The 24,470-nt window shown below is 39.4% G+C and overlaps 1 protein-coding gene across 8 annotated transcripts in view; it reads left to right on the top strand.

The window, feature by feature from the left end:
• Positions 1-22,221, top strand: part of CEP95 (centrosomal protein 95) — a 31,747-nt gene extending 9,526 nt beyond the window's left edge. For 4 of the 8 annotated variants that reach the window (XM_014458905.2, XM_023756991.1, XM_023756992.1 and 1 more), the window contains 15 exons: positions 619-734; positions 5,641-5,748; positions 6,784-6,977; positions 8,750-8,862; positions 9,045-9,174; positions 10,004-10,154; positions 13,676-13,815; positions 15,413-15,499; positions 16,544-16,673; positions 17,715-17,884; positions 17,995-18,069; positions 19,150-19,302; positions 21,084-21,230; positions 21,516-21,587; positions 21,878-22,221. In XM_014458905.2, coding sequence (XP_014314391.1) covers positions 619-734; positions 5,641-5,748; positions 6,784-6,977; positions 8,750-8,862; positions 9,045-9,174; positions 10,004-10,154; positions 13,676-13,815; positions 15,413-15,499; positions 16,544-16,673; positions 17,715-17,884; positions 17,995-18,069; positions 19,150-19,302; positions 21,084-21,230; positions 21,516-21,587; positions 21,878-22,054 — 1,963 coding nt within the window. In that variant the 3' untranslated portion in view covers positions 22,055-22,221. The remainder of the gene's footprint in view (positions 1-618; positions 735-5,640; positions 5,749-6,783; positions 6,978-8,749; positions 8,863-9,044; positions 9,175-10,003; positions 10,155-13,675; positions 13,816-15,412; positions 15,500-16,543; positions 16,674-17,714; positions 17,885-17,994; positions 18,070-19,149; positions 19,303-21,083; positions 21,231-21,515; positions 21,588-21,877) is intronic. The other 4 variants (XM_023756995.1, XM_023756994.1, XM_014458906.2 and 1 more) reach the window with 3 other exon arrangements.
• Positions 22,222-24,470: the final 2,249 nt, after the last annotated feature.

Raw genomic sequence — 24,470 nt, 5'->3', positions numbered from 1 at the left:
GGGCGGGGTGGGGGGGGAGGAGAGAGGAAAAAAACATTGATGTGAGAGTGCAACATTGATTGACTGCCTCCCATGCACCAACCAGGGATGGAGCCCGCAACCCAGGCATGTGTTTATATTTTTTAAATGTGATCTGTACCTTTGTTTATTTTTTCTTCCCCTTCCCTCCCAATATCTTTAAGTTGCATTCAGAGTCAAAGAATATAAATGCTACAAGGCTGTCAAAAGTTGTTAAATTGCTTTCCCAAAAGGTCATGGCTGATTATACACCCACTAGCAGGATGAAAGTGCTGGGTTACTGAACCCTCGTGTACCAATATCACTGACCAATATTAGAGTTTAAAATTTGTGCTATTTTCATAGAAAAAATAATTATTACAGGCTTGATTGTACTTCTGCTAACTAGATGTTGAACATTATAATAATACTTTCTTTTAAATATCTGATTCTCAGATAAACATCAAGAAGTGATAAGTGATAGAAGGGAGTGTCTTTCTCTTTCTGTGTAAAGCAATGAATACTCACAGGCAAGGCTGCTTGAAGCAGCTTTTGGGGTTCTCATGGGAGGGGCCCTCTATGGTCAGGCTGGGCCCTGAGTAAGTAAGGGAACTCTTTCAGGTGTTCCTGGTCATCTGAGGCTTTGGACCCCTCTTGGGTTGGAGATGAAGTAGAATCTACTGGTGAAATAATTAGACTTGGAGACACAGCACACACCTTTTCTCTGAGAAGTAATGGTGAGTAGTTAAACTTTAAATATAAGTTATTGTTATTCAGCATACAACTGTTAAAATGTAAATAATTATATTTAGAAGTGTTTAAAGTTGAGAATAGAGAGAGCCCTAACTGGACTTAAGAATTGAAATCCCTGAATACCACCATTACCCACTAAATATGAACAGTTTTCTGAAATTAATGAAGTGGGAATCAGGCACATGGGCAAATAGGCGAATGCAAGTTTGTCCTGTAATATGTGGGACTTGATGCCATGGGAATGGAATTCTAGATGCAGCTTAACAATCTAGTCACACTCAGGGTACCCCTTAAGTATAGTTTCCTGAACTGGGTGACTCTTTTTTTTCATGGTTTCAACCAACAGGACTGTACATCCAGTGGCAGTTTTTCTCTCAGGCTTCAGGCCACACATATGCTACAATCTACTGCTTATATACAATAAACCTGAATATCTTTCAGGCCCATTTTGAGCCTTTCTCCTTACCCTCCTCCAACCATCCCAATTCCCTGTGCTGTCCACTTGATTGCCCTGCTCTTTGACATTATATTGTTTCTTCTGCATAGATGCTCTTCCTTTCTATTCCTGGAAAACTCACCATACAAAATTGAGTCTCTCCCTGACCTGCCTCAGGCTCTGAGGCTCTTTTACCCTCAGTATAGCCCCACCTTATTTTGGTAACACCATTTTATAATTTTTTTTAATGTGTTTTTATTCATTTTAGAGAGAGAGGAAGGGATAGGGAGAGAGAGAGATAGAAACACAAATTATAAGAGAGAATCATTAATTGTCTGCCTCTTGCATGCTCCCTACTGGGGATCAAGCCCACAACCCGGGCAAGTGCCCTGATCAGGAATCAAACCATGACCTCCAGGTTCATAGGTCGATGCTCAACCACTACACAACACTGGCCAGGCTTGGAGGTAACGCCATTTTCACTTTGCATATTAACTTTGAGTTTTTCTATTATGTTAACTGTAAGTTCCAAGAACAGTAGCCATATCACATTCATTCAGTAAAGAAGGACATTTCTGCCCTAACCAGTTTGGCTCAGTGGATAGAGCGTCGGCCTGCGGACTCAAGGGTCCCAGGTTCGATTCAGGTCAAGGGCATGTACCTTGGTTGCGGGCACATCCCCAGTGGGGAGTGTGCAGGAGGCAGCTGATCGATGTTTCTCTGTCATCGATGTTTCTAACTCTCTATCCCTCTCCTTTCCTCTCTGTAAAAAATCAATAAAATATATTTAAAAAAAAAACAAATTTAAGAAGGACATTTCTTAATGGTAAAGGGATCAATCCAACAAGGGGATATAATCCTTGTAAACATTTACATACCCAACATAGGAGCATCTAAATATATAAAGCAAATATTGACAGACATAAAAGGAGACGTAGACAGTAATACAGTTATAGTATTAGAAACTTTAACATCACGTTAACATGCAGAAGGCAACCAATCAATGTGTGTCTCTCACATCGGATGTTTCTCTTTGTCTTTCCCTATCTCTTCCACTCTCCCTAAAAATCAATGGAAATATATCCTCAGGTGAGGATTAACAAAAAAATTCAAAATATACAAAGAACTACTACAACTTAACAACAAAAAAGTTCCAATTAAAAAATGCACAGCTGCCCTAGTTGGTTTGGTTCAGTGTGGATAGAGCATCAGCCTGTGAACTAAAGGGTCCCAGGTTTGATTCTGGTCAAGGGCACATGCCCAGGTGCGGGCTCGATCCCAAGTGTGGGCATGCAGGAGGTAGCCCATCAATGATTCTCATCATTGGTGTTTCTCTCTCTCTCTTTCTCTCTGAAATTAATTTAAAAAGTATATTTTTTAAAAATGCACAGCTCTAGCCAGTTTGGCTCAGTGAGTAGAGCATCACCCTACAGACTGAAGGGTCCTGGGTTCATTTCTGGTCAAGGGCACATGCCCACCCAGGTGGCGGGGCTCGATCCCTAGTGAGGGGCGTGCAAGAGGCAGCCAATCAATGATTCTCATCATTGATGTTTCTCCCTCTCTGAAATCAATAAAAAATATATATATTTTTTAAATGCACAGAGACCCTGGCTGGGTAGCTCAGTAACTTGGAACCAAGGTTTTGGCTTCAATCCCAGTCAGGGCACATACATGGATCAGCCAATGAATGCATAAATAAGTAGAACAAATAAGGGGGGAAAGGAGATAACTATAATAGTGTCAACATTAAAAATTTAAATAATTTTAAAAATAAAAATTGAAAAAGGGATTAAAAAGTCAAGAGAGGAGAAGTCATGAATCCACTTCATTTATGCAAAGTTTGTGTATGGTAGATTTATAAAGGAGCAAAGTGGATAATTTGCTTGATCTATAAATCTTTGATTATGGTATCAGCCAAGACTCCTAGCTTAGAGCTATACCTACACAACAGTCAGTGTTTCTATAACTCTAGCATATATTTTTCTAAAGCAAACTAATGAAACACTGTGTAAAACTTACCTTTCAAGTTGTATACATAATTCTGGGCTACAGAACTACATCTTGCTATCTGATAGTCATGAAAAGTAATCGTTATTTTGGGGGAGAAACCAAGATGGCGGCATAGGTAAACACTGGAGATTGCTGCCTCACACAACCACTTCAAAAATACAACTAAAAGACATAATGGACATCATCCAGAACCACAGGAAGGCTAGCTGAGTGGAATTTCTACAACTAGAAGGAAAGAGAAAAGGATACCGAGACTCAGAAGAGGTGCAGTGCTGAAGTAAATACAAAGGTGCGGAGGTGCATGCGGAGAGGGCTGGCGGCTGAGGACACAATTGTCTTTTTCAATCGGGAGGGAGTCTCAGGCTCTGAGATCCAGTTCCGGGCGAATCTCTGGGGACCCAGACTCATACGGGAGAAACAGGACTGTCTGGCATCGGTCGGAACTCGAGGGCAGCTTTCTCTCGGAGGCACTTGCGGCGATTGCCAGGACCTCTGAAGGCAGGACTGAGAGCAGACATACTGCTGGCTCGCTCGGCCCGCCCTGTTGATCCCCTGGGGCCCCGCCCCGCCCCGCCCAAGCCATGCACGGAGGCTTTTGCATATGAAAGGCCCAGTCCTTTGTGATCTGAAAATAACTTAACAAACTGCAGCTGCCCCAAGGCCCCAGGGCAACTTGCAGAGCTGGCTTCTGCTGGGTAGCCTCAGGCAAAGGCTAGATTAGCACCTCCTTAGATCCAAGAGCCAGTGTACCCAGTGGTCAGAGTGGGACCATCCAATTACAACTCCTCAGATCTATAAGGGACACACTCAGGGGGCAGACTCAGTGAGCACCAAAGCCCCACTGAAGCAAGTCTTGCCCCATAAGGGTGTTTGCAGCACAGAAGTTCTCCCACCATAGACACAGCTGATTCTCACAGCCAATTGGCCTGGAGGTCAAATCCTCCCAGTTTTATCTACAACAATCAAGGCTTAACTACAACAAGACTGTGCACCAAGCCCACAAGGAGGTGCACCAAGAGTGTCTACCTCAGGTAATTGGGACATTTAGCACAGAAAGCCACTCTGTCGACACAGCGAAGCATAAAAAATGCCAAGACAAAGAAACAGCACACAAATGACAGAAATGGAGGAAAGCAAACTACTGGATATAGAGTTCAAAACCACACTTTTAAGGTTTTTCAAGAATTTTCTAGAAACCGCCAATAAACTTAATGAGACCCTCAAGAAATCTAGTGAGACCCTCGATGTTGTGATAAAGGACCAACTAGAAATTAAGCATACACTGACTGAAATAAAGAATATTATACAGACTCCCAACAGCCGACCAGAGGATCGCAAGAATCAAGTCAAAGATTTGAAATACGAAGAAGCAAAAAACACCCAACCAGAAAAGCAAAACGAAAAAAGAATCCAAAAATACGAAGATAGTGTAAGGAGCCTCTGGGACAGCTTCAAGCGTACCAACATCCGAATTATAGGGGTACCAGAAGAAGAGAGAGAGCAAGATATTGAAAACCTATTTGAAGAAATAATGACAGAAAACTTCCCCTACCTGGTGAAAGAAATAGACTTACAAGTCCAGGAAGCACAGAGAACCCCAAACAAAAGGAATCCAAAGAGGACCACACCAAGACACATCATAATTAAAATACCAAGAGCAAAAGACAAAGAGAGTATCCTAAAAGCAGCAAGAGAAAGAAAGTCAGTTACCTACAAGGGAGTACCCATATGACTGTAAGCTGATTTCTCAACAGAAACTTTGCAGGCCAGAAGGGAGTGGCAAGAAATATTCAAAGTGATGAATACCAAGAACCTACAACCAAGATTACTTTATCCAGCAAAGCTATCATTCAGAAGTGAAGGTCAGATAAAGAGCTTCACAGATAAGAACAAGCTAAAGGAGTTCATCACAACCAAACCAGTATTATATGAAATGCTGAAAGGTATCCTTTAAGAAGAGGAAGAAGAAGAAAAGGTAAAAATACAAATTATGAACAACAAATACACATCTATCAACAAGTGAATCTAAAAATCAAGTGAATAAATAATCTGATTAACAGTATGAACTGGTGATTATAATAGAATCAGGGACATAGAAAGGGAATGGACTGACTATTCTTGGGGGGGAAAGGGGTGTGGGGGGTGCGGAAAGAGATTGGACAATATCGTGCACCTATGGATGAGGACAGTGGGTAGGGAGTGAGGGCGGAGGGTGGGCTGGGAACTGGTTGGAGGGGAGTTATGGTGGGAAAAAAGAGGAACCAGTGTAATAATCTGAACAATAAAGATTTAATTTTTAAAAAAAGTAATCGTTATTTTGAGCAATCACACCAACATGGTTCTATGATTATGTCATTCCTGTAATTTTTTTATCTTCTGGGTACAAAATGCTTGTTTCAGTATGACATTCACAATTTTAAAAATTTACCTTTAATATTTTCTAGGTACCCAAGATCCTAACAAAATGCATTCTGAACAGTCCTCAACTGTACCATGTTCTAAGTCACGTGAAGAAGTGTTGAACCCTCTCTCACCCAGTTTTTTGTCCAGAAGTAAGACATCCTTTCCTAAAGACAGTAGTAAGGTTATTAGTTCTTGGACAATTTCTATGAGTTGGAGATAATAATTAGTTCCTGGGACAATGCTGTTGCTATTAGCCCTTTTACTTTTGTTGCTCTATACTTTATGCAGTTCTTTTGGGTTTTACATGATCTTATTTGTAAATTAGAGGCCTGGTGAGATGGCCCGGTGAGGTTGAGACAGCCCCGGTGAGGTTGAGACGGCCCCTGTGAGGCTGGGACGGCCCCTGTGAGGCTGCAACGGCCCCTGGGAAGCCAAGAAAAATACCACATGATCTCACTCATTTATGGATAATAAAGACCATTATAAACTGATATACAAAGGCAGAGCAGCATTGAACAGACTGTCAAACTACAGTGGGAAGCCTGGGGAGGGTTGGCGGGGTAAGAGATCAACCGAAGGACTTGTATGCATGCAAATAAGAATAACCAATGGACACAAGACACTGGGGGGTAGGGGAGGCTGGGGGAATGTCAAGGGGCGGGGGGGGGGGGGAAGGAGACATGTGTAATACTCTTTGTAATACTTTAAGAAATAAAACAAAATTAAATTTAAATAAAATAAAATTAAAAATTAAAAAAAAATAATTTTATGGTTGGGGGTCACCACAACATGAGGAACTGTATTAAAGGGTTGCGGCATTAGGAAGGTTGAGAACCATTGCATAAAGCCATTGTTAATGACTGTCTTTATAACATGTGGACAACCATAATTTATATAATTATTCTTCAAGCTATTTAGGGTTTTTAGTAAGTTTTTCATTGCTTTTAAATAACTTTTCAGGAAACTTTTATGATAATTTGTATTCTTCCTAATTTAATTAGATCCCTACTTGTTTACTGAGGATGAGTCCCTGATTTGTTTTTTTGTGTGCTTTTTAAAAAAAAATCAAGTTAAAATGTATTTCTAAGTAGTATTATGAATATGTTTACATAGGTATATGTGTATATAAGATGATTTATTTCTTAGAGTTTCATTTTAACGTCCACTTAAATTCATCCAACTAGCAGAAATTCCTTCTGTGGAAATGACTCCAAGTGCTAGGAAGCTAGGGGAGCCTATCCGATCAGCTATTCCTTTACATCCACCTTATCAGCCTTCAGAGCCTCGAGCACCCTATCCCATAGGAAAAGAATACTTGCATTCAAGTCATTGCTCCCCTGCCATGAATTCTACTGGAGAGGGCACAGAATTTTTTGTGGTAAGTAGAAAAGCTTGCTTTCAATTGGTTAGATGTCTGTAGATTTAAAGAAGTCTCTGCTAGAATAGTAGTCAAGGATATTACACTAGTCAGAGCACTGTACTTCTTAAACTTTACCTCTGCATATTCCTAATGGTCTTACTTTAGGAATATAGGGGCAGGATGAATGTATAAAAAGGGAAATAATAAGAGCCAACACGTTTACTTTGTACCAGGCACTGTTCTAGGTACTTTACAAATAGTGAATAATTTACTCTTCTCAACACAGCTCTGGGAGTAGATACTATTTTTCATTTCCCATGGGGAAGCTGATAGAGGTTTAGTATCTTGTCCCAGGTCACACAGCAATTGTAGAGCCAGGATTTGAACTCAGGTATTCTGGCTTCAGAACCCACATTGTATGTCCCTGATTAAGTAAATTAAAATGTTTAAAAGTATAAAAGGCGTGAAAAAAACCTTTTATCCATAGTCCTTTTATCCAGCATGAACTACTATTAATATCTTGGCCTATTTGCTTCCACTCTTATTCTTTAAAAAAAAAAAAAATTCTTCATAAGAGTTATCCTGTCCTTTATCTTCCTAGAAATAAGAACAGGTAAGTATATGCAAAGAGTAAATTTATAAATAATGATATATTCTCATTTTGAAAAAGTCAAACAATACAGAAAAAGTACAGAGACAAAATGACCATCATTAGCATTAGGTGACCATCATTTTAAACATTCTATGTATCTATTCAGAGAGGAGGGTGGATGAAAGAAAAGAGCAAAAAGGAATCATAGGACAATGATTGCATTTGGAAGAGGCTTGGGGGTGGTGGTGAAAGGACTTATGAGTTGCTGGTAATACTCCATTTCTTGACCTGAGTGGCAGTTGAGCGGGACACTTAAACTTCAATTAAAAAGTTTTTTAGCCCTAACTGGTTTGGCTCAGTGGATAGAGCGTCGGCCTGCGGACTCAAGGGTCCCAGGTTCGATTCCAGTCAAGGGCATGTACCTTGGTTGCAGGCACATCCCTAGTAGGGAGTGTGCAGGAGGCAGCTGATCGATGTTTCTCTCTCATCGATGTTTCTAACTCTCTATCCCTCTCCCTTCCTCTCTGTAAAAAATCAATAAAATACATTAAAAAAAGAAAAGTTTTTAAAATATTTTTTAAAGTATAATATTTTAAAAATATTATAGTTATTTACTAAAAAAATATTAAATTTAACTTCAATAGAAGAAAAAGATACTGAAGTGAAACTAAAAACATTGTTAAATATCAAATATTCCTTTACCACAAGAAATATTTTCCAGAAGATTCCCTCTGAGGTTAAGAAATAACTTGTTAAAATATTAGGAATTTATATTCATATTTTAAGAGGTTTTGTTTTTAACTGTTTCAATTTTGGACAATTTATATTGACTTCTTGATATGAAAGATAATGACTTTAATACTTTCCACTTGTGATTTGATCATTTTTCATTGTTCAGGTTTAGCCATAATCCCTGAATTTTCGTATTTGCGAATACCTCACCTGCCTTTATAGTTGAATGGCACCCTGAGCCACACTTTTTCTCTGAGTACAAGTTTACAGACATTGCTCCATTCTTTTAGTATTGAGGATCTATAGTGTATTTGGCAAATTCTCTATTTTTTAAAAAAAGCAAAACATGGAGAATAAAGGGACCTAGCTTTGTGAAATAGATCCTCTCCTTCCCTCACACTCAAAATGTTATTTTTGTGTGTCTTCTTTATAGTTTTTCAAATCAACTCTCTTTTGTTTTTAATAGGAACCAGATAATAGAGTTTTCTTAACTTCCAAGTTGCCTGAAGATAACAAACAGGAAACATATCCAACTCAAGTCCAAAGCCCTAGGACAAGGAAGCTTCCTAAAGGAAAAAGGTAACATTACTGCAGGCTTCATTGTTTACAATCTGGTAAAGGGATTTGAAGTTAGGGCTATACTCTCCAAATTTAGCTGTGAAGACCGGTATGAAATATTTGTTAAAGCACATATTACAATTATTTTAAACTAAGTAATGTACACTTGGCTACCTAAATATCCATGGTCATTTTTATTACAGATATGGAAACAAAGCTGCTGTCTCATCCTGGGATTCACCTTTCTCTCAGAAGCCAGAAGATAGGTTAACAGGACAAGAATTACATGCAGTATCAGAGAAACTCTCTCAACGGCTCTCTGAACTAGATTGGGCAAGTCTTGTTTTTATCTATATTGATATTGCCATAGTTGGTGAGCATTTAAGTCATTTTATAATTGAAAGTGAAAGCTAAGCTAAAAAGCTGGAAAGTTACTTGTGTTTTAGTTGCTGTGAAAATGTTCTTAAATAAGACAGAACATAGGATGAAAAACAATCTAGCCTTTCATGATATAACCAAATTTGGTACATATTTACCCAAATTTTTATTGAATTCTGATGAAAACGAATCACTTAACATAAGTAATTACATGAAATCATTTATCTTTTTTGTTTTTAAATACATTTGTATTGATGTCAGAGAGGAAGGGAGAGGGAAAGAGAGAGAAACATCAGTGATGAGAGAGAACCATTGATTGGCTGCCTCCTGCATGCCCCCACAATGGGGATCCAGCCCACAACCTGGGCATGCGCCCTGATCAGGAATTGAACCATGCATGACCTGGTTCATAGCTCCACACTCAACCACTGAGCCACACTGGCTGAGCTAAATCATTTATCTTTTGATACATCTGTAATATAGTTTCCTTTTGTCAATAAAATTTATGGATCTCTGATTCTCACAAAATACAATATAATAGTTTGGGGGTATCATTGAATAAATGTATTAAATCCTTATTGAATTACTCCAAAGTTTATTGAAACTGAATAGTCCAAAGCACTGGTATACACTCTTTAGAAGTTAAACATGCATAAACATCTGAAAACTTGTTATTTATTAGTGCCTGATTATCAGGGGAAGCTTTCTAAAGGTTGCATTTGTCCTGTCCTTCCAACTTACTTTCTGCTAAAATCAATGAAAAGATGTTGAATTTCATTGGTAGATGTTAAAAAGTGCCCTGGGTGATCGAATTAAAGAAAAGACTCACCACGAAGAAGATAATGGAAATGAAGAAGTGAAGAGTGGAAATTCTGAGACACTGTCCCAGCACAGTGACGGCGTCATGGAGTGTGGGCCAAAGAAGCGAAAGCCAGGTACCTATCCCAGAGGGGCAGGATGAGGACAGGCTACGGAACCACATAGGCGCTTCTATGGGTTTATAATGACTGGCTTTCTCATTTTAAATAGTTCATAAATATAAAAAGGATAAAAAATAATATCAAGTACCTGTATCTTCACCATCTAGAAGTAGCAGATGTTAATAATAGTTATACTTTACATCTCTGCATTGAAGTAAGAATCTAAATACCTTATCTGTCCTTCCCACAGTCAATTCTTTTTCCTTCCCTCAAAGTAACCACTCTCAAAATTGGCATATTTTTTTCTTATTCCTGTTTTTATTTTTTCTTTCCAGTTTTATTGAGGTATAATTGACATATGTCATTGTATTAATTTAAGGTGTATATTTTGATGATTTGATGTGTATATACTGCAAAATAATTTCCACAAGTTTAGTTAACATATAACCTTTAAGATCTAATCTCTTAGCAACTTTCAAATATGCAATACAGTATTTTTAACTAAAGTCTCCATGAAGAACATTACATCCGCAGAACTTATAACAGGAAGTTTGTACCTTTTGTTCACCTCCACACATTTCGCCCACTCCTAACCCCCACCTTTGTCACCTGCAAATCTGTTCTCCGTATCTGAGTGGGGTTTTTTTAGGTTATACATACGAGTGAGAAAATACAGCCATTTATCTTTTTTGTCTGACATATTTCATTCAGCATAATGCCCTCAATGCCCATCTATGTTGCCACAATGGCAGGATTTCCTTCTTTTTTATGGTTGAATAATATTGCATTGCATTTATATGCATTCCTCATCCATTTATCTGTCAGTGGACACTTAAGATAGGTTGTTTGCATGTCTTGACTGTTGTAATACTACTACTTTTCACGTGGAGGTATAGATATCTTTTACATTACTACATGTGTGAAAGTAGCAAACAAACCAGCCCCCAGCACTGTGGCCCCAAGTCCTCAGCACCCACACTGTCTTGAACTCTCTCATTTAAATGACAATGTTCCATCACTTTGATTGTGGTTTCTGGAGAATTGCCATTTTCTTTCTGCTACCTGTGACCTTGGTTATTCATGGTATTTGATGGGTTATTCCTCTGCTGGCATATTTGAAGTAGTGAACACCTTTATTTAGGTACAGTCTTGATTTTAACAATTCAGCAGGTTGATAATTAGATCTTTTTCCCCCCAGTAGGTGGTGCTATAGCACAAGTTTTTGTTTTTTCTTAGGTGCGCTACTTTGCACCCCTCTGGGGTTGTGGTTTGTGGGGGTGTGTGGTTGTAGGAGTCTCCACCTGGGTGACTGTGTGTGTGTCCCTGCTGTGTCTTAGTCACCTGGATCTCCAGACATCACCATCATGGTGGGGAGATGTGACATGAGGGGATAGGCTGGGTTTTCTAGCCTGCTACACCGCTACCTGGTTCCCTGTGGCTGCTTGGCACCACTGTGCTGTAGCCAAGAGGCTGTAGACATGTCTCCACTACTGTTACACGGCCCACTGCAGTCGGGGGAGGGAGCGGATTCTCAGGTACAGACACTGCTTCTGCCCCTCTTACCCTCTGCCAGGCTGTAATGTGTGGGCTGCACCCCTACTACACCACTGCCACCACTGTTGTGTTAGCTGGAGCCATGGGTCTAGCCACAGCAGCAGGGGAACTGCATCTGCAGGTACCATCCTTGTCCTTACCCCCACCCCTCCTCCCCTATACATTCTATCTATACACCCACCTTCAGATGTACCAATGTGTGGATCTCTCAGGCATGGCAGTGTTGAACAGAATCTTTGTTGGGTTATAGATGTCTGGTTAGTTGTAAATTTAAGGGTAGATACATAGGGGTCTTCCTACTCCACAATGATGCTGAAGTCACTCCTGTACTGCCATCTTGAACAGTAACCCTTTTAACCCTGTGTTTATACTTTAATAGCCTGTGTTACCTGTCTAAATATGTTATTGTTTTATTTTTTTAAAACAGTTTACATAGATACTGTATATATTATTTGGAAACTTGCCTTTTTGGTTAACATTGTTTTGGAACTCAATGTTGATACTTATACATTCAGTTAATTCATTTTAACTATTACATAACTAAGGTCATACAATTTATCCCATTTGGGTTTGTGTATATATTTCTCACCATTTCCCCTATTGTAGGACATGTGGATTGTTTCCATAACTACAAACAGTTCTGCTATGAACAACCTTAACAAGTTTCTCTAGGATCTACATCTATTAGAATTACTGGATCATGGGGTTCACACTTTTGCACCATTACCAGATTCCCCTCCAAAGTGATTGCACCGGATTATATTCATCTCAGCAATGCATGACAGTTTCCAGTTTGCCACATTTTTGCAGATACTTCCTATTGTTTGTTCAAATTCAAGTAATTATCTTGTCTTCCACCAACTAGAATTCTGCATGTTTTCCATCTACTTTGGCCATCCTTTTTTCTCTAGAAACAGTACTTCTCATCTAAAACTTCCTGAACATTTTCAGTTGTTGTTTTTTGGTGTGTGTGTGGTTTTTTTTACTCCAAGAATATTTTTTCCTTCTCGTGATTATTGTATCTCTTCCTTTACATTTGGCTCAGGTAATCTCTAGAACCCTAACCCACTAACCTACATGTTCTCTTACTGTATACATCCATATGGTATAGTCAGTTTTCAAACATTATAAGTTAAAATGTTATTTTAGCTAGATGTTCAGTTTCTAAAGAATACTACATTATGGCTGTAGTAAAATGTCCTAAAAGTATCATTTTAAATAGATTGTGCAATTCAGTTTTTCTTAATATCTCAGAATTCGAAATGAATTAAGATTTGAAATAAGAGTGAAAGGAAAAATAAAAGCTCAGGGAAGTTTGATTTCTCTGGGAAATTTTATTTAGAAAGATATTAAACTAATTTCCTTGACCTTAGAACTATATTGAATTATTCCACTTTTCCAGAAAGGCACAGAGTCCCCCTCTTCACAACTGTTAGATGTCCAAGCACAGCTATAAACAATGGAACATAAAACAGTTTGTGAAAAGTGATTTGTTAGATTATAGGTAGTGTGGAATTAGGATGGCTAGATGGCTAAGTAGGAAATGCCAGGACTGCTTAGAAAAAGCTAAAATATGTTAACTTTTGCTGATAAGCGCACTGCTTTATAAGGATAAGATTTGGGTAAGTAAAAGGATAGCAGACATAACTCAGATGGCCAAACATTTTCTTTCTTCCTCTACCACTAAGAGCACTTTATCGGCTTTTGTGTACAGCTGGCATCCCACATTTTGCTCCATGTTCAACTCCAAGTTGAGTATAGAACCTAAGTACTTTGAGACAGTGCACATTTATGTGCAGTTGTCTGTTTATTTGGTAGGATTAAAGATACAAATACAAATTAGTCATAGGAAGAGTCCATTTAGAGTACACTTAGCAGTCACGGCCACTCCCTTTGGATTTGGTGAAAATCAACTATTTGGTCTCTTATTTAACATTTCTGGTTGTCAGGAACTAATGGTATATGTCTCTTCTGTGTTGTAGGAGTTGCCACGCCTAGAAAGCCACCCTACAGATCTCATTCGCTCTCTCCATCTCCAGTTAACAAAAACAAACAGTTCCATATGGAAAGAAAAAAGCAGAGAAAGCCAAAAGAAACAGATATCCGCCGATTCCAAGCTAAGGTACATTCCATCTCTTGACTACCATTGGACAGCAGGTAGTACCATTTACCCTCAGCCAAATGCTACAGTGATTAAAGGCTAAAATGCATTTAATATTCTTGAGCTAAGTAGATGATAGGAAATTATGTGATATGGCTTTTATGTCCCATATTAGGGAGCATAAAACTTGTACTCACAAAATTTTAAGAAGACTAACCTTGTCAGATATAGACCAGTACTGAAGGAAATTAAGAAAGAGTAGGTCAGTAAGGATTGATAGTTTCAGAGAGACCTTTAGAGATTAACGGAATTTGAGGTAGATTAAATGTGACAGGCCATTTGAGGTACAGATAGGATGAAAGTAACCAAGACAGGAATGAGAGGAGGTGGTTAGGATTCAACAAGGAGAATGTATGATTACCAAGGAAGACTTTCTGCTATGGAGTAGGGATTTTGAAATGTAATATAAATTTAGAACACTTAAGTTGTTTTCTATAGTTTCCTATATAATGAAAGCCTAATATGCAAATTGTCCCCTTGGGCAGTCATTCTACCGGGAGTTTGACCATTCGCTATGATGTGCAGGGGACAGCGTGGAAAATGGTGGGAGTTGGCGACCCACTGCGACCTCTCGCAGGCTACCTGGGGGCAGGGGTGACGGGGACAGAGGTGCAGTAAGAATGCGGGATGTTCACCGAGCTTACTCTCACTCTCACGCCCCACACCCGCACGGCCTCTTTCGGGTGAGCTGGGCCATAGCCACCAGGACCGCAGGGGCCCGTCGGGCTCCTCATGGGTTTGCGCAGGAGCCAGTCTGCAAGGCCAGCTGGGAGAGAGTGTGCTGCCCACCCCGTGGGGACTTGGATGCTGTGACTAAGGCAGAGAAGGGCACATGGAGGCCCGGGGCCCAGGTTTTGCCCAGGACCCAGAGGTCAGGTGGGACCTGCCCTTCCACGCCAGAAGCTCACGCTTTGATCGCTGGCCAGGCCTAGGGACCGAATCCATGCATGAATTTCGTGCACCGGGCCTCTAGTATTTTATAATTCACACTAGAGGCCCGGTGCACAAATTCGTGCATGGGGGGGTCCCTCAGCCTGGCCGACGATCGGGGCTGTCTTGCTCAGTCTCAATGGGGGCTGGCCAGCCAGGGGAGGTTGGCACTGACCACCAGGGGGCAGCTCCTGCATTGAGCATCTACCCCCTGGTGGTCAGTGCACATCATAGCTACCGTCCAGTCATAATGGTCATTTAGGCCAGTGGTCGCCAACCTTTCAGACCTCACAGACCACTGATGGCGACCGCTGGCTTAGGCTTTTATATATATAGATATATAGATGAGTTACAATAGCATGTAACTTCAATTCAACATGTAAATTCCACTCAAGGGAGTATCAAAATAATTTCAAGAACTATTAGAACAAAAAAATACATTATGTAGAATTTCATTTTATGTCTCAAGTACATGTCTATTAAATAATGTATATTTGTGATATAGATCATGAAAAGAACTTTTTAAAGAAGTGAATACAATGGCAGGATCTTAGATGAATTTTCTTCCTTCATTTTCATTTGTATGTTTTTTTATAACTAAATGTCATATGGCCTTTTCCTGTTGTAGGCACTAACTGAGGCATTTGAAAGGGAACTAAGAAGAAATAAAGTTCAAGAGAATATTGAACCTCCAGAAACAAATAAGGAGGAAACAGTGGGTAAAAGTCTCTACTGTAATAAATGCCATTTGATCAAATCAGTGGAAAGTACAGAGAAATGAACTTTTTAATATGAAAAAAGAATCAGCAGGGCATTCGCTCCTTAGAAAAAGACAGGATTTCATTTCATGATGTGGGATTTTTCTCTTATTTATAGGGTATCCAAGTTGCTGAATGTAGCAAGACATGATACCAGAGAACACGAGCATTTTTCCTTCCTGCCTAAAACTTCCCTCAGTTTTTAAGGGGTTCTTATTGCTTAGCAGTTCACCAAAGTTCTAATAGATAGTCTAGTCCAGTGGTCGGCAAACTCATTAGTCAACAGAGCCAAATATCAACAGTACAACGATTGAAATTTCTTTTGAGAGCCAAATTTTTTAAACTTAAACTATATAGGTAGGTACATTGTTATTAACTTAATTAGGGTACTCCTAAGGCTTAGGAAGAGCCACACTCAAGGGGCCAAAGAGCCGCTTATGGCTCACGAGCCGCAGTTTGCCGACCACGGGTCCAGGCTGACAAGTTAAAGGGATGTAAGAAAAGACAGGAAATCTCAGTTGTTAAAACCTGGTGGGAAGAAACCCAAAGCATCAGTTTCCATTGCCTTTCAAAAGGATGGTTATAGAAACTGAAAGCATGGAAAAAATGCTTATGCTAAAATGTTCAATAAATAAAACAGGATATAAAATACAATATGGTTACAACTAAACATTGGGAACTTTGACAACTTTTTCCATGTAGATTTAAAAAGAGACAAGTACATCAAAACATTATTAGTTGTATTTAGTGTGTGGGAATATGGCGACTATGAAATTTTTAAAAAATTCAGTCCTTTTTCAAATTCCATAGGATGCTGGAAGTCAAAAGATTCTTTATACTTAGAGTAGATAAATACTAAGCAGATTTTAGAAATCTAAAGTAAAATGGTTTGGCTCAAGATTAGTTAGCTATTTTTGTCAATATGTAATATTTAAGATGATGTATTAACAAGTTATTAGACTTCTGTCTTATTTCTACTCTGTTTTGTATCTGCTTTTAAGGAAAAAATATACAGAGAAGCTGGTCATAAAAGAACTCCAAAACACAGTCAACCCTGGAAGATTTACTCTAGAAACACCATAACTCCAAGTCCAAGAGGTGGCTTGCCAAAAGCAAATAAAGTAGTTCCAAGTAAGAACCACAAAATTGTACTTTGTGGAACACTGGCATCCTTTAAAAGTGTGTGCTCCATCTCAAGGACACTCACCGAAAACTGACATCCACAAGTTAGTTGGAGAAAGTTTCCTCTTTTATCACTGCCATGCTAGATTTCTGTAAAGAGATAAAACTCTTCAATAAGGCATTTATTTAAAACTCTTCAATAATATCTTTGGTGCCAGGATATAAGCCACCCTAAGGAATACTAGGGCCACTCACTACCTGCTGCTCCGGCTTTAGCGTTATTCTGCTCATTCATCCTGGCTGCCTTTTCTTTGTTTCTGGGAAGTTGGTAGAATCAGAGGGATGCGCCAAAGCAAGCAGATGGCCTGTCCAGCTCCTGTTATATTGACAGTTGGTGCCAGTGAGTGCTAGAGTTCTGTTACAAGGAAAATGAGGTCATGAAATGCCAAGGTGCGGTTTCAAAGACGGCTGGCCTAACTACATCCCATCAGACACACTCTTTGCCTCCCAGTAGGGCTGAGGAGTCTGTGTGACCACACACAGAGCATCCACCCAAGGCAGCCGAGTCAGCTGAGCAGTTAGGATGGACTTCACAAGACCAGCTTGTCATCAATCAGATCTGTTGAGCTTATTTTCATTCGTACTAGTATTTGGCTTACTCTGGTCAAAGAAGGGATGCAAAAGTAATAACATACTTTTAGAATTGTTCTTTTCAGGATCTGAACCACATCACTTAGGTAAGCTTTGATCTATCACAGTGGTTCGCAACCTGTGGGTCGCGACCCCTTTGGCAGTCAAAAGACCCTTTCACAGGGGTCGCCTAAGACCATCCTGCATATCAGATAACATTACGATTCATAACAGTAGCAACATTACAGTTATGAAGTAGCAACGAAAATAATTTTATGGTTGGGTCACAACCTGAGGAACTGTATTTAAAGGGCCAGAAGGTTGAGAACCACTGATCTATCAGGAAGGTGGGATGAGAGTTCTTATTAAAAGCTGTCAGCAAGTCTCTCAGATTGAGCCTTTTTTCTTTTTACCTTGCAGTGAAAGTAAATGAACACAGTCTCCTGCCCCTGATGCTTGAGCAGTTTCCATTTCTCCATGTTTCTGGCCAAACACTAAGCAAAATGTGGAAACAGCAAATTGCACAGATTGAACAGCTCAAAAAAGATGCATATAGAGAAGATCGTTCAAAGAAGAAACTCCAGGATGAAGTAAGCTGTCAATTTTAAGTGTAGGAATATAACCAAAAAGGGAAAGAGCTTATCCCTGAAAATTTAGTGAACAGAATTATTAACCTCCTTCCCTTTGGTTTCATTTAAAGATAGAAGAAGCCTTAAGAAGGCATGACCTGCTTACTGCACTTGTCAAGAAAGAATATCAACATGACAAGAGATTGGTATGTCAAGAGCAAGTTGGGTATAACTTTGAATTTATAACTTATATTAATTACTTTTATTTGTACCAGCTGGGCAGTAGCCCCACAGATTGTTACCTTGAACACTTGCCTGTGGAAGCATCTGGGGCTTGAACCAAAACTGATGAGTGGGGAAGTTGCTAGGTGCTTTCTAATATAGTTTCATTTAGTCTTTATTGTAACAAGATGGACACATTTTCTATGAAATGAAAAACCCAAGGCTTTGAGATGTTAACTTGCCCTGGATCCCACCATAATCAGTAAGGAGCAAGGTGGAGATTTTAATCCAGGTCTGTCCCTACCTTCATGTCCCCTTAGAGGTACCACATGGTTGTAACTAGTTCTTTAGTCTACTCCCATCTTCTCAGGTCCCAGGTAGAGATGAGGTAGTTTACCAGCCTCCATTATAATTTGGATAGAGAATTGTACACAGCACATCATCCTCTGTTGAGTATAATGAAGGGAAAGGACAGAGGTCAAGACAATATGCCAGAGAAAGACTTAAAAACCACTGGCTGTATGTAGAGATAAGCAATGAGAACCATAATCCCAGACATTTCCAAAGAAGGGGAAGCCATCTGAGGAACTGCATGTGGTACTTTGATATGAGGGAAAAGAAGCAGATACCTGAACACCTAGTTAAAGGATTTATGTACATGACCTCATTTCATCCTCACTACTTCATAAGAAGATACTGCCTAATTTCCTTAGTATTGATGTAAATACTCTTGGTGACTCAAATTTTGCTTGAAAGAGAGCCATTTTTCTGCTCCTAAGCTGGCATGTGGGTGTGGAATGGGAAGATGGGATCCTCAGCTCCACCAGGTCTCTGCTCCTCTCTGCAGCGGAGGGGGCTCATTGAGGGGTTCTCAGGACTGAGGTGATGAACCACCAAAGGCTAGAAGACGTCTTTCACACTCTGTGCCCAGGCAGTAGGCCACTGGTCCTCCATACCCGGCTGCCTGCTGGAAGACACCGTGGTGCGGAGTGGGACAGATGAGAATGCTGTAGTCTGTATTCCTCTTATCCTTACTTCTCTTTCCCTTTCCCTCCCTTTCCCAGCAAGACTTCAAGGACTGCATTCATAGGCAGAAGTTGACCCAATCAAAAATAAAAGAAAGTCGACAGCAGATTGTTCGAGCCCGAAAATATTATGATGATTATCGAGTTCAGTTGCGTGCAAAAATGATGAGAATGAGGACCCGAGAAGAAATGGTAAGTATGGCTTTTCTAGCTAACCCCTGTTAAGGTGAATTTTGTCTGTTACCTTTCAGGACCACCGTCTTTGTTTGTAACTCTTGTCCCAGTTTGAATCCAAAGTTCAAATACGAGTCTTAAAATGCTGGCTGTGAGAGTTCAGACTTGACCATACCTCATATTATTACCCCCATAGTACATCCCAGTCTCTTCTCAGTCTCCACTGCCCTCATCCAAATTCCCTTTGACCTTGTGCACACAGGTACTTCTCCCATAAAACGGCCTTAGGGGTTTGGGGGCATGTTATCAAAGACAGGAACTTAAGATGTGATTAGATGACCTAGGTTTGTACATAAAATCAGGAAAAGACATAGGGCAGATATGCTTTGAGATGTTTCCACAAAGTATTTGCTGTCTCATCCAAATCAAGCTGAAATGCTCTAGAAGATACTACTAAGGCTTTGACAGGTTAAGTGACTTGAGTAAGGTAATATGGCTGGCTAGTGCATACATGGCTCTAAGAACCAGTTCTTGATCAAGAATTCTTATTAATCAATGGAGGAAAAGTGGGCATATTCTAATCTGTTGAACAGTTTGTTTTCCTGTGGCCTGTTATGTGCTAATCAACATCACCCTCAGTTATTCACAAGTGTAGATACAACATTTGTTTCTGCTTTGGAGTTCTTGCCCTATATACATGGCTGCTTTAGATATCTTTTCTGAAAGCAATAAAGAATCTTTGGGCTCCAGGAAAAGATGCTCAAACATCATTAGTCAAAACAGAAATATAAATCAAAACCACACTGAGATACCAGCACACCCACTAAGATGGCTGAAATAAAAAAGACAAGTGTTGGCAAGGATGTGAACTTGGAACCCTCATGCAGTGCTGGTGGGGCTATAAAATGGTACAACGACTTTGGAACAGCCTGGGGATTCCTCAAAAGGTTGTATCACTCAGCAATATCACTCAGCAATTTCACTCCTAGGTATCTATCCACAAAGATAACTTATATACAAGTGTTTGCAGAAGCACTATTTATAGTAGCCAAAAAAAGGAAATAACCCAAATGCTATCAGCTGATGAGTAGATAAACAGAATATGATATTCATACAGTAGAATAAACTTTGGCAATAAAAAGGAGTGACACATTAATACATGCTATGATCTAGATGAACCCTGAAGACATGCTAAGTGAAAGAAGCCAGATACAAAAGGTCACATAGTATATGATTCCATTTATATGAAATGCCCAAAATAGGCAAATCTATAGACATAGAAAGTAGATTAGTGATTGCCTGGGGAGGGCAGAATGGGGAGTAGGGTTTCTTTTTGTAATGATGAAAATGTTCTGAAATTAATGGTTGCACAACTATGAATATAATAAAACCTTACTGAATTATACATCTTCAGAAGTTGAACTTTATGGTATGTGAATTGTCTCAATAAATCTGTTACTTAAAAAAATATTTGTGCCCTAGCTGGTTTGGCTCAGTGGATAGAGCGTCAGCCTGTGGACTGTAGGGTCCCGGGTTTGATTCCGGGCAGGGGCACATCTCGGTTGAGGGCTTGATCCCCAGTGGGAGGTGTGCAAGAGGCAGCCAATCCATGATTCTCTCTCATCGTTTATGTTTCTATCTATCTCTACCTCCTCTTCCTCTCTGAAATCAATAAAAATATATTTTTTAAAAAATCTGTGTGAAATACAATGAGTATATACCTCTATTTGGGTAAAATGATTATATTCCTCCATGAAAAGTTCAGCATAACTTAATTTTTCTGATTAAATAACTGACAGATATTTAAGAAACTGTTTGAAGAAGGCTTACAAATTCAAAAGCAAAGATTACGAGACCTAAGAAACTATGCCAAAGAAAAGCGAGATGAACAAAAGAGACAGCACCAGAATGAACTGTGCTCGATGGAGAACTACTATAAAGACCAGGTGGGCTTACTGCTGCCTGTTTACATTCTCATGTGCTTAGTACTGACCACCCTGTCAAGAGTCAACTCAGTCTGCTAAACAGTAACTCTGCATATTAATTCAGAACTTGTGACTGTACAGGTTAGACTAACCCATTTTCAAGATTGAAATTTAAGATTAAATAAGCTAGTGCTTAACTAAAGTACAGGTTCTATATTGCCCTATTTCTATTAAAATAAAAATGTAGAACTGTTATATTTAGACTACAAATAAAGTATTTGATTTTTTTTTCTTCCCTGTAAACAGTTTTCATTGCTGGCAGAAGCCATATCACAGGAACATCAAGAACTCAAAGCCAGAGAAAAATCCCAGACCCAGGTAATGATTAACAGGGTAGAAATCATTTATTTACACTTTTAAGAAATAAAAAAAATATATATATTACACCTTAAGGGGAACAGAGAGAATACTAGTAAGAAGGTTCATCTATGGTCCAAAACATTTATCCTGTGATTTTAACTTTACCTACTAAGGCCTCTATATATTAAATTATTAAAATTATTGCAGGAGCTTGATCAGCTGGAAGTTGGAAAGGGAATAAAAATAGATAGACGAGGGTGGCCTGGCTATATATTCTGAATAGCAGGATGACATAAATTCTCTTTTAGACATTATATAAGGTGAAGAGGGAGCTGAGATCTAAGATGGAGAAGGAAATTCAACAACTGCAGTACATGATCACGCAGAACGACGAAGATGCTTTCTTTCGGGAATTAGAAGCTGAGCGCTTCAAATCTCGGCTTCACCTGGCTTCCTTTCAGTACAGTAAAAGTCCCTTCCCCTGAGGCTACTTCCATAAGTGGCCAAGTCTGGAAGACTTGACCAGGGCAGACTTAGAATTGAGTAAGTAAACCAAACCAAAAGAATCATTTCTAAATGTCTTGTCTACATATTCATTCCAATACTTTTAATGAAGTAACATTTTAAATAAAAATTGTTTTCTTAAAATATATTGCTCTTGAATTTATGACCTAAAACCTTAAAAGCACACATTCTTCATTAGTCATTTGTACTAAAACAATCAACAAGCCTTGATTAAGCAGCCAGCTCCTGAAGCCTATTGTGGGTCAATAAAAATAGAAAGGAAAAAAAAAAGTGCCTGAGGACCAAAAAACTCTCCAATTCAAAAAAGAGAAGTGTGAGCTTGTCATCAGAGATGGGACATAGGAGTAAACCTTAAAGACAGGTTCAATTCTTTTTCACATGGTGGCTAAAAGATGAGAATTTATGCATATGGCTTCTAGCAGTTGGTAGAGGATAGCATGAGGAGAGGCCAAGGTGGAAGGCCAACTGGTGTGTGTCTCAAAGCAAATTAGTGATGGCAGGTAGGAAAGAGGCATAATGGACTTGAAGCAAGCAAGAGGACACCAACCCTAGTGTGGGGGAACATGAGAAAAAAGAACCCAGTTGGGGTGATATCTTCCATGGAGAAGAGGGCTTCGAAGAAGGCCAAGAACTGGAGGAAGGCTTCAGAGCAGTTGAGGATGCGGGGACTTTTGCTGATCAAAGCCATGGAATGGCAGAGGACACAAGGAAAGGAGTGGAAGGGAGAAGAGAGATTCCCATTAGGGCATGTAGAAAGTAGCATGGCGCCCTAGCTGGTTTGGCTCAGTAGATAGAGTGTTGGCCTGCGGACTATAGGGTCCTGGTGGGTTTGATTCCAGTCAAAGGAACATGCTGGTGTTGTGAGCTCGATTCCCCAGTAGGGGGCATGCAGGAGGCAGCCGATCAATGATTCTCTCTTCTCATTGATGTTTCTATCTCTCCCCCTCTGAAATCAATAAAAATAGGTGATGAGCATATGAACAATGGTCAGTGGAACAGAACAGCCCGCACATATATGGTCGATTAATTTATAACAAGTGAGCCAAGAATATGGGGAAAGGACAGTGTCTTTAAATGTTGGGCAAACTGGATAGCAACATGCGAAAGGAGGACACTGGACCAGCAGAGCTTACACTATACACAAAAATTAACTCAAAGTGGGTTAAAGACTTGAACATAAAACTAAAAGAAAACATAGGTCGTAAACTCCTTGACAACGATTTTTTGGATTTGACGCAAAAATACAATGAAAAGTGGAACTATATCAAACTAAATAGCTTCTGCATAACAAAGGAAACCCAACAAAATGAAAAGGCACCTATGAAATAGAGAATTTTTTTTGCAAATCAGATAACTGATAAGGGGTTACTATCCAAAATAATAGAGAACTCATACAACTCAATAGCAAAAAATCAATCCTATTAAAAAATGGGCAGAGAAACTTAACATTTTTCCAAAGAAGACATAAAGATGACCAAAGGTATATGAAAAGATGCTCAACATCACTACTCATCTGGGAAATGCAAATCAAAGCCACAAGGAGATAGCACCTCACAATTATTAGAATGGCTGCTACCAAAAAGATAAGAAATAAATGTTGAGGGCATTGAGAAAAAGGAGCCCTGTGCACTACTAGTGGGAATGTAAATGGATGGGAAACATTAAGTTCCTCAAAATATTCAAAATAGACCTACCTAGCAATTCCACTCTGGGTATTTATCTAAAGAAAACAAACACTAACTGGAAAAGATATCTACACACCCAACCCATGTTCCCTGCAGCATTATTTACAATAGTCAAGATGGGAACAAGTGTCCATCAGCAGATGAATGAAGAACTGGTGTATATGTATACAATGGAATATTATGCAGCCTTGAAAAAAGGAAATTTTGCCATTTATGATAACAAGGTGGACCTTGAGGGCATTATGCTAAATGAAGTAGGTCAGAGAAAGACAAATACCGTATGATCTCACATATATGTGGAAAACAAAAAAACTGAGCTCATAGATACAAATAACAGATTGATGGTTGCCATAAGGGGCTGGGGAGGTTAGTGAAAGAGATCAAAAGGTCCAAACTTCCAGTTATGAGATGTGATGTACAGAATGGAGACCATTGTTAACAATACTGTATGGCATAAAAGTTCCCTTCACACCCAGAAAAAATTTGCAACTATGTATGGTGATGGGTGTAACTAGACTTATTGTGATGATCATTTCAGAATATATATGAAACATTATGTGGTACACCTGACACTAATATAATGTTATATGTCAATTACACTTAAAAGAGATACCTTTTTGGTCTCGATGGTTCTCCACCACTTGGCCATGCCAGCATTGTCTTTGAGGGAGTGAGTGGTCTGAAAGGTTGA

Source organism: Myotis lucifugus, unplaced genomic scaffold (assembly GCF_000147115.1).
Source record: "Myotis lucifugus unplaced genomic scaffold, Myoluc2.0 scaffold_100, whole genome shotgun sequence".
NCBI classification, from domain to species: domain Eukaryota; kingdom Metazoa; phylum Chordata; class Mammalia; order Chiroptera; family Vespertilionidae; genus Myotis; species Myotis lucifugus.
Note: the sequence above shows the minus strand (reverse complement) of the source record. Positions and strands in the feature narration are given on the sequence as shown.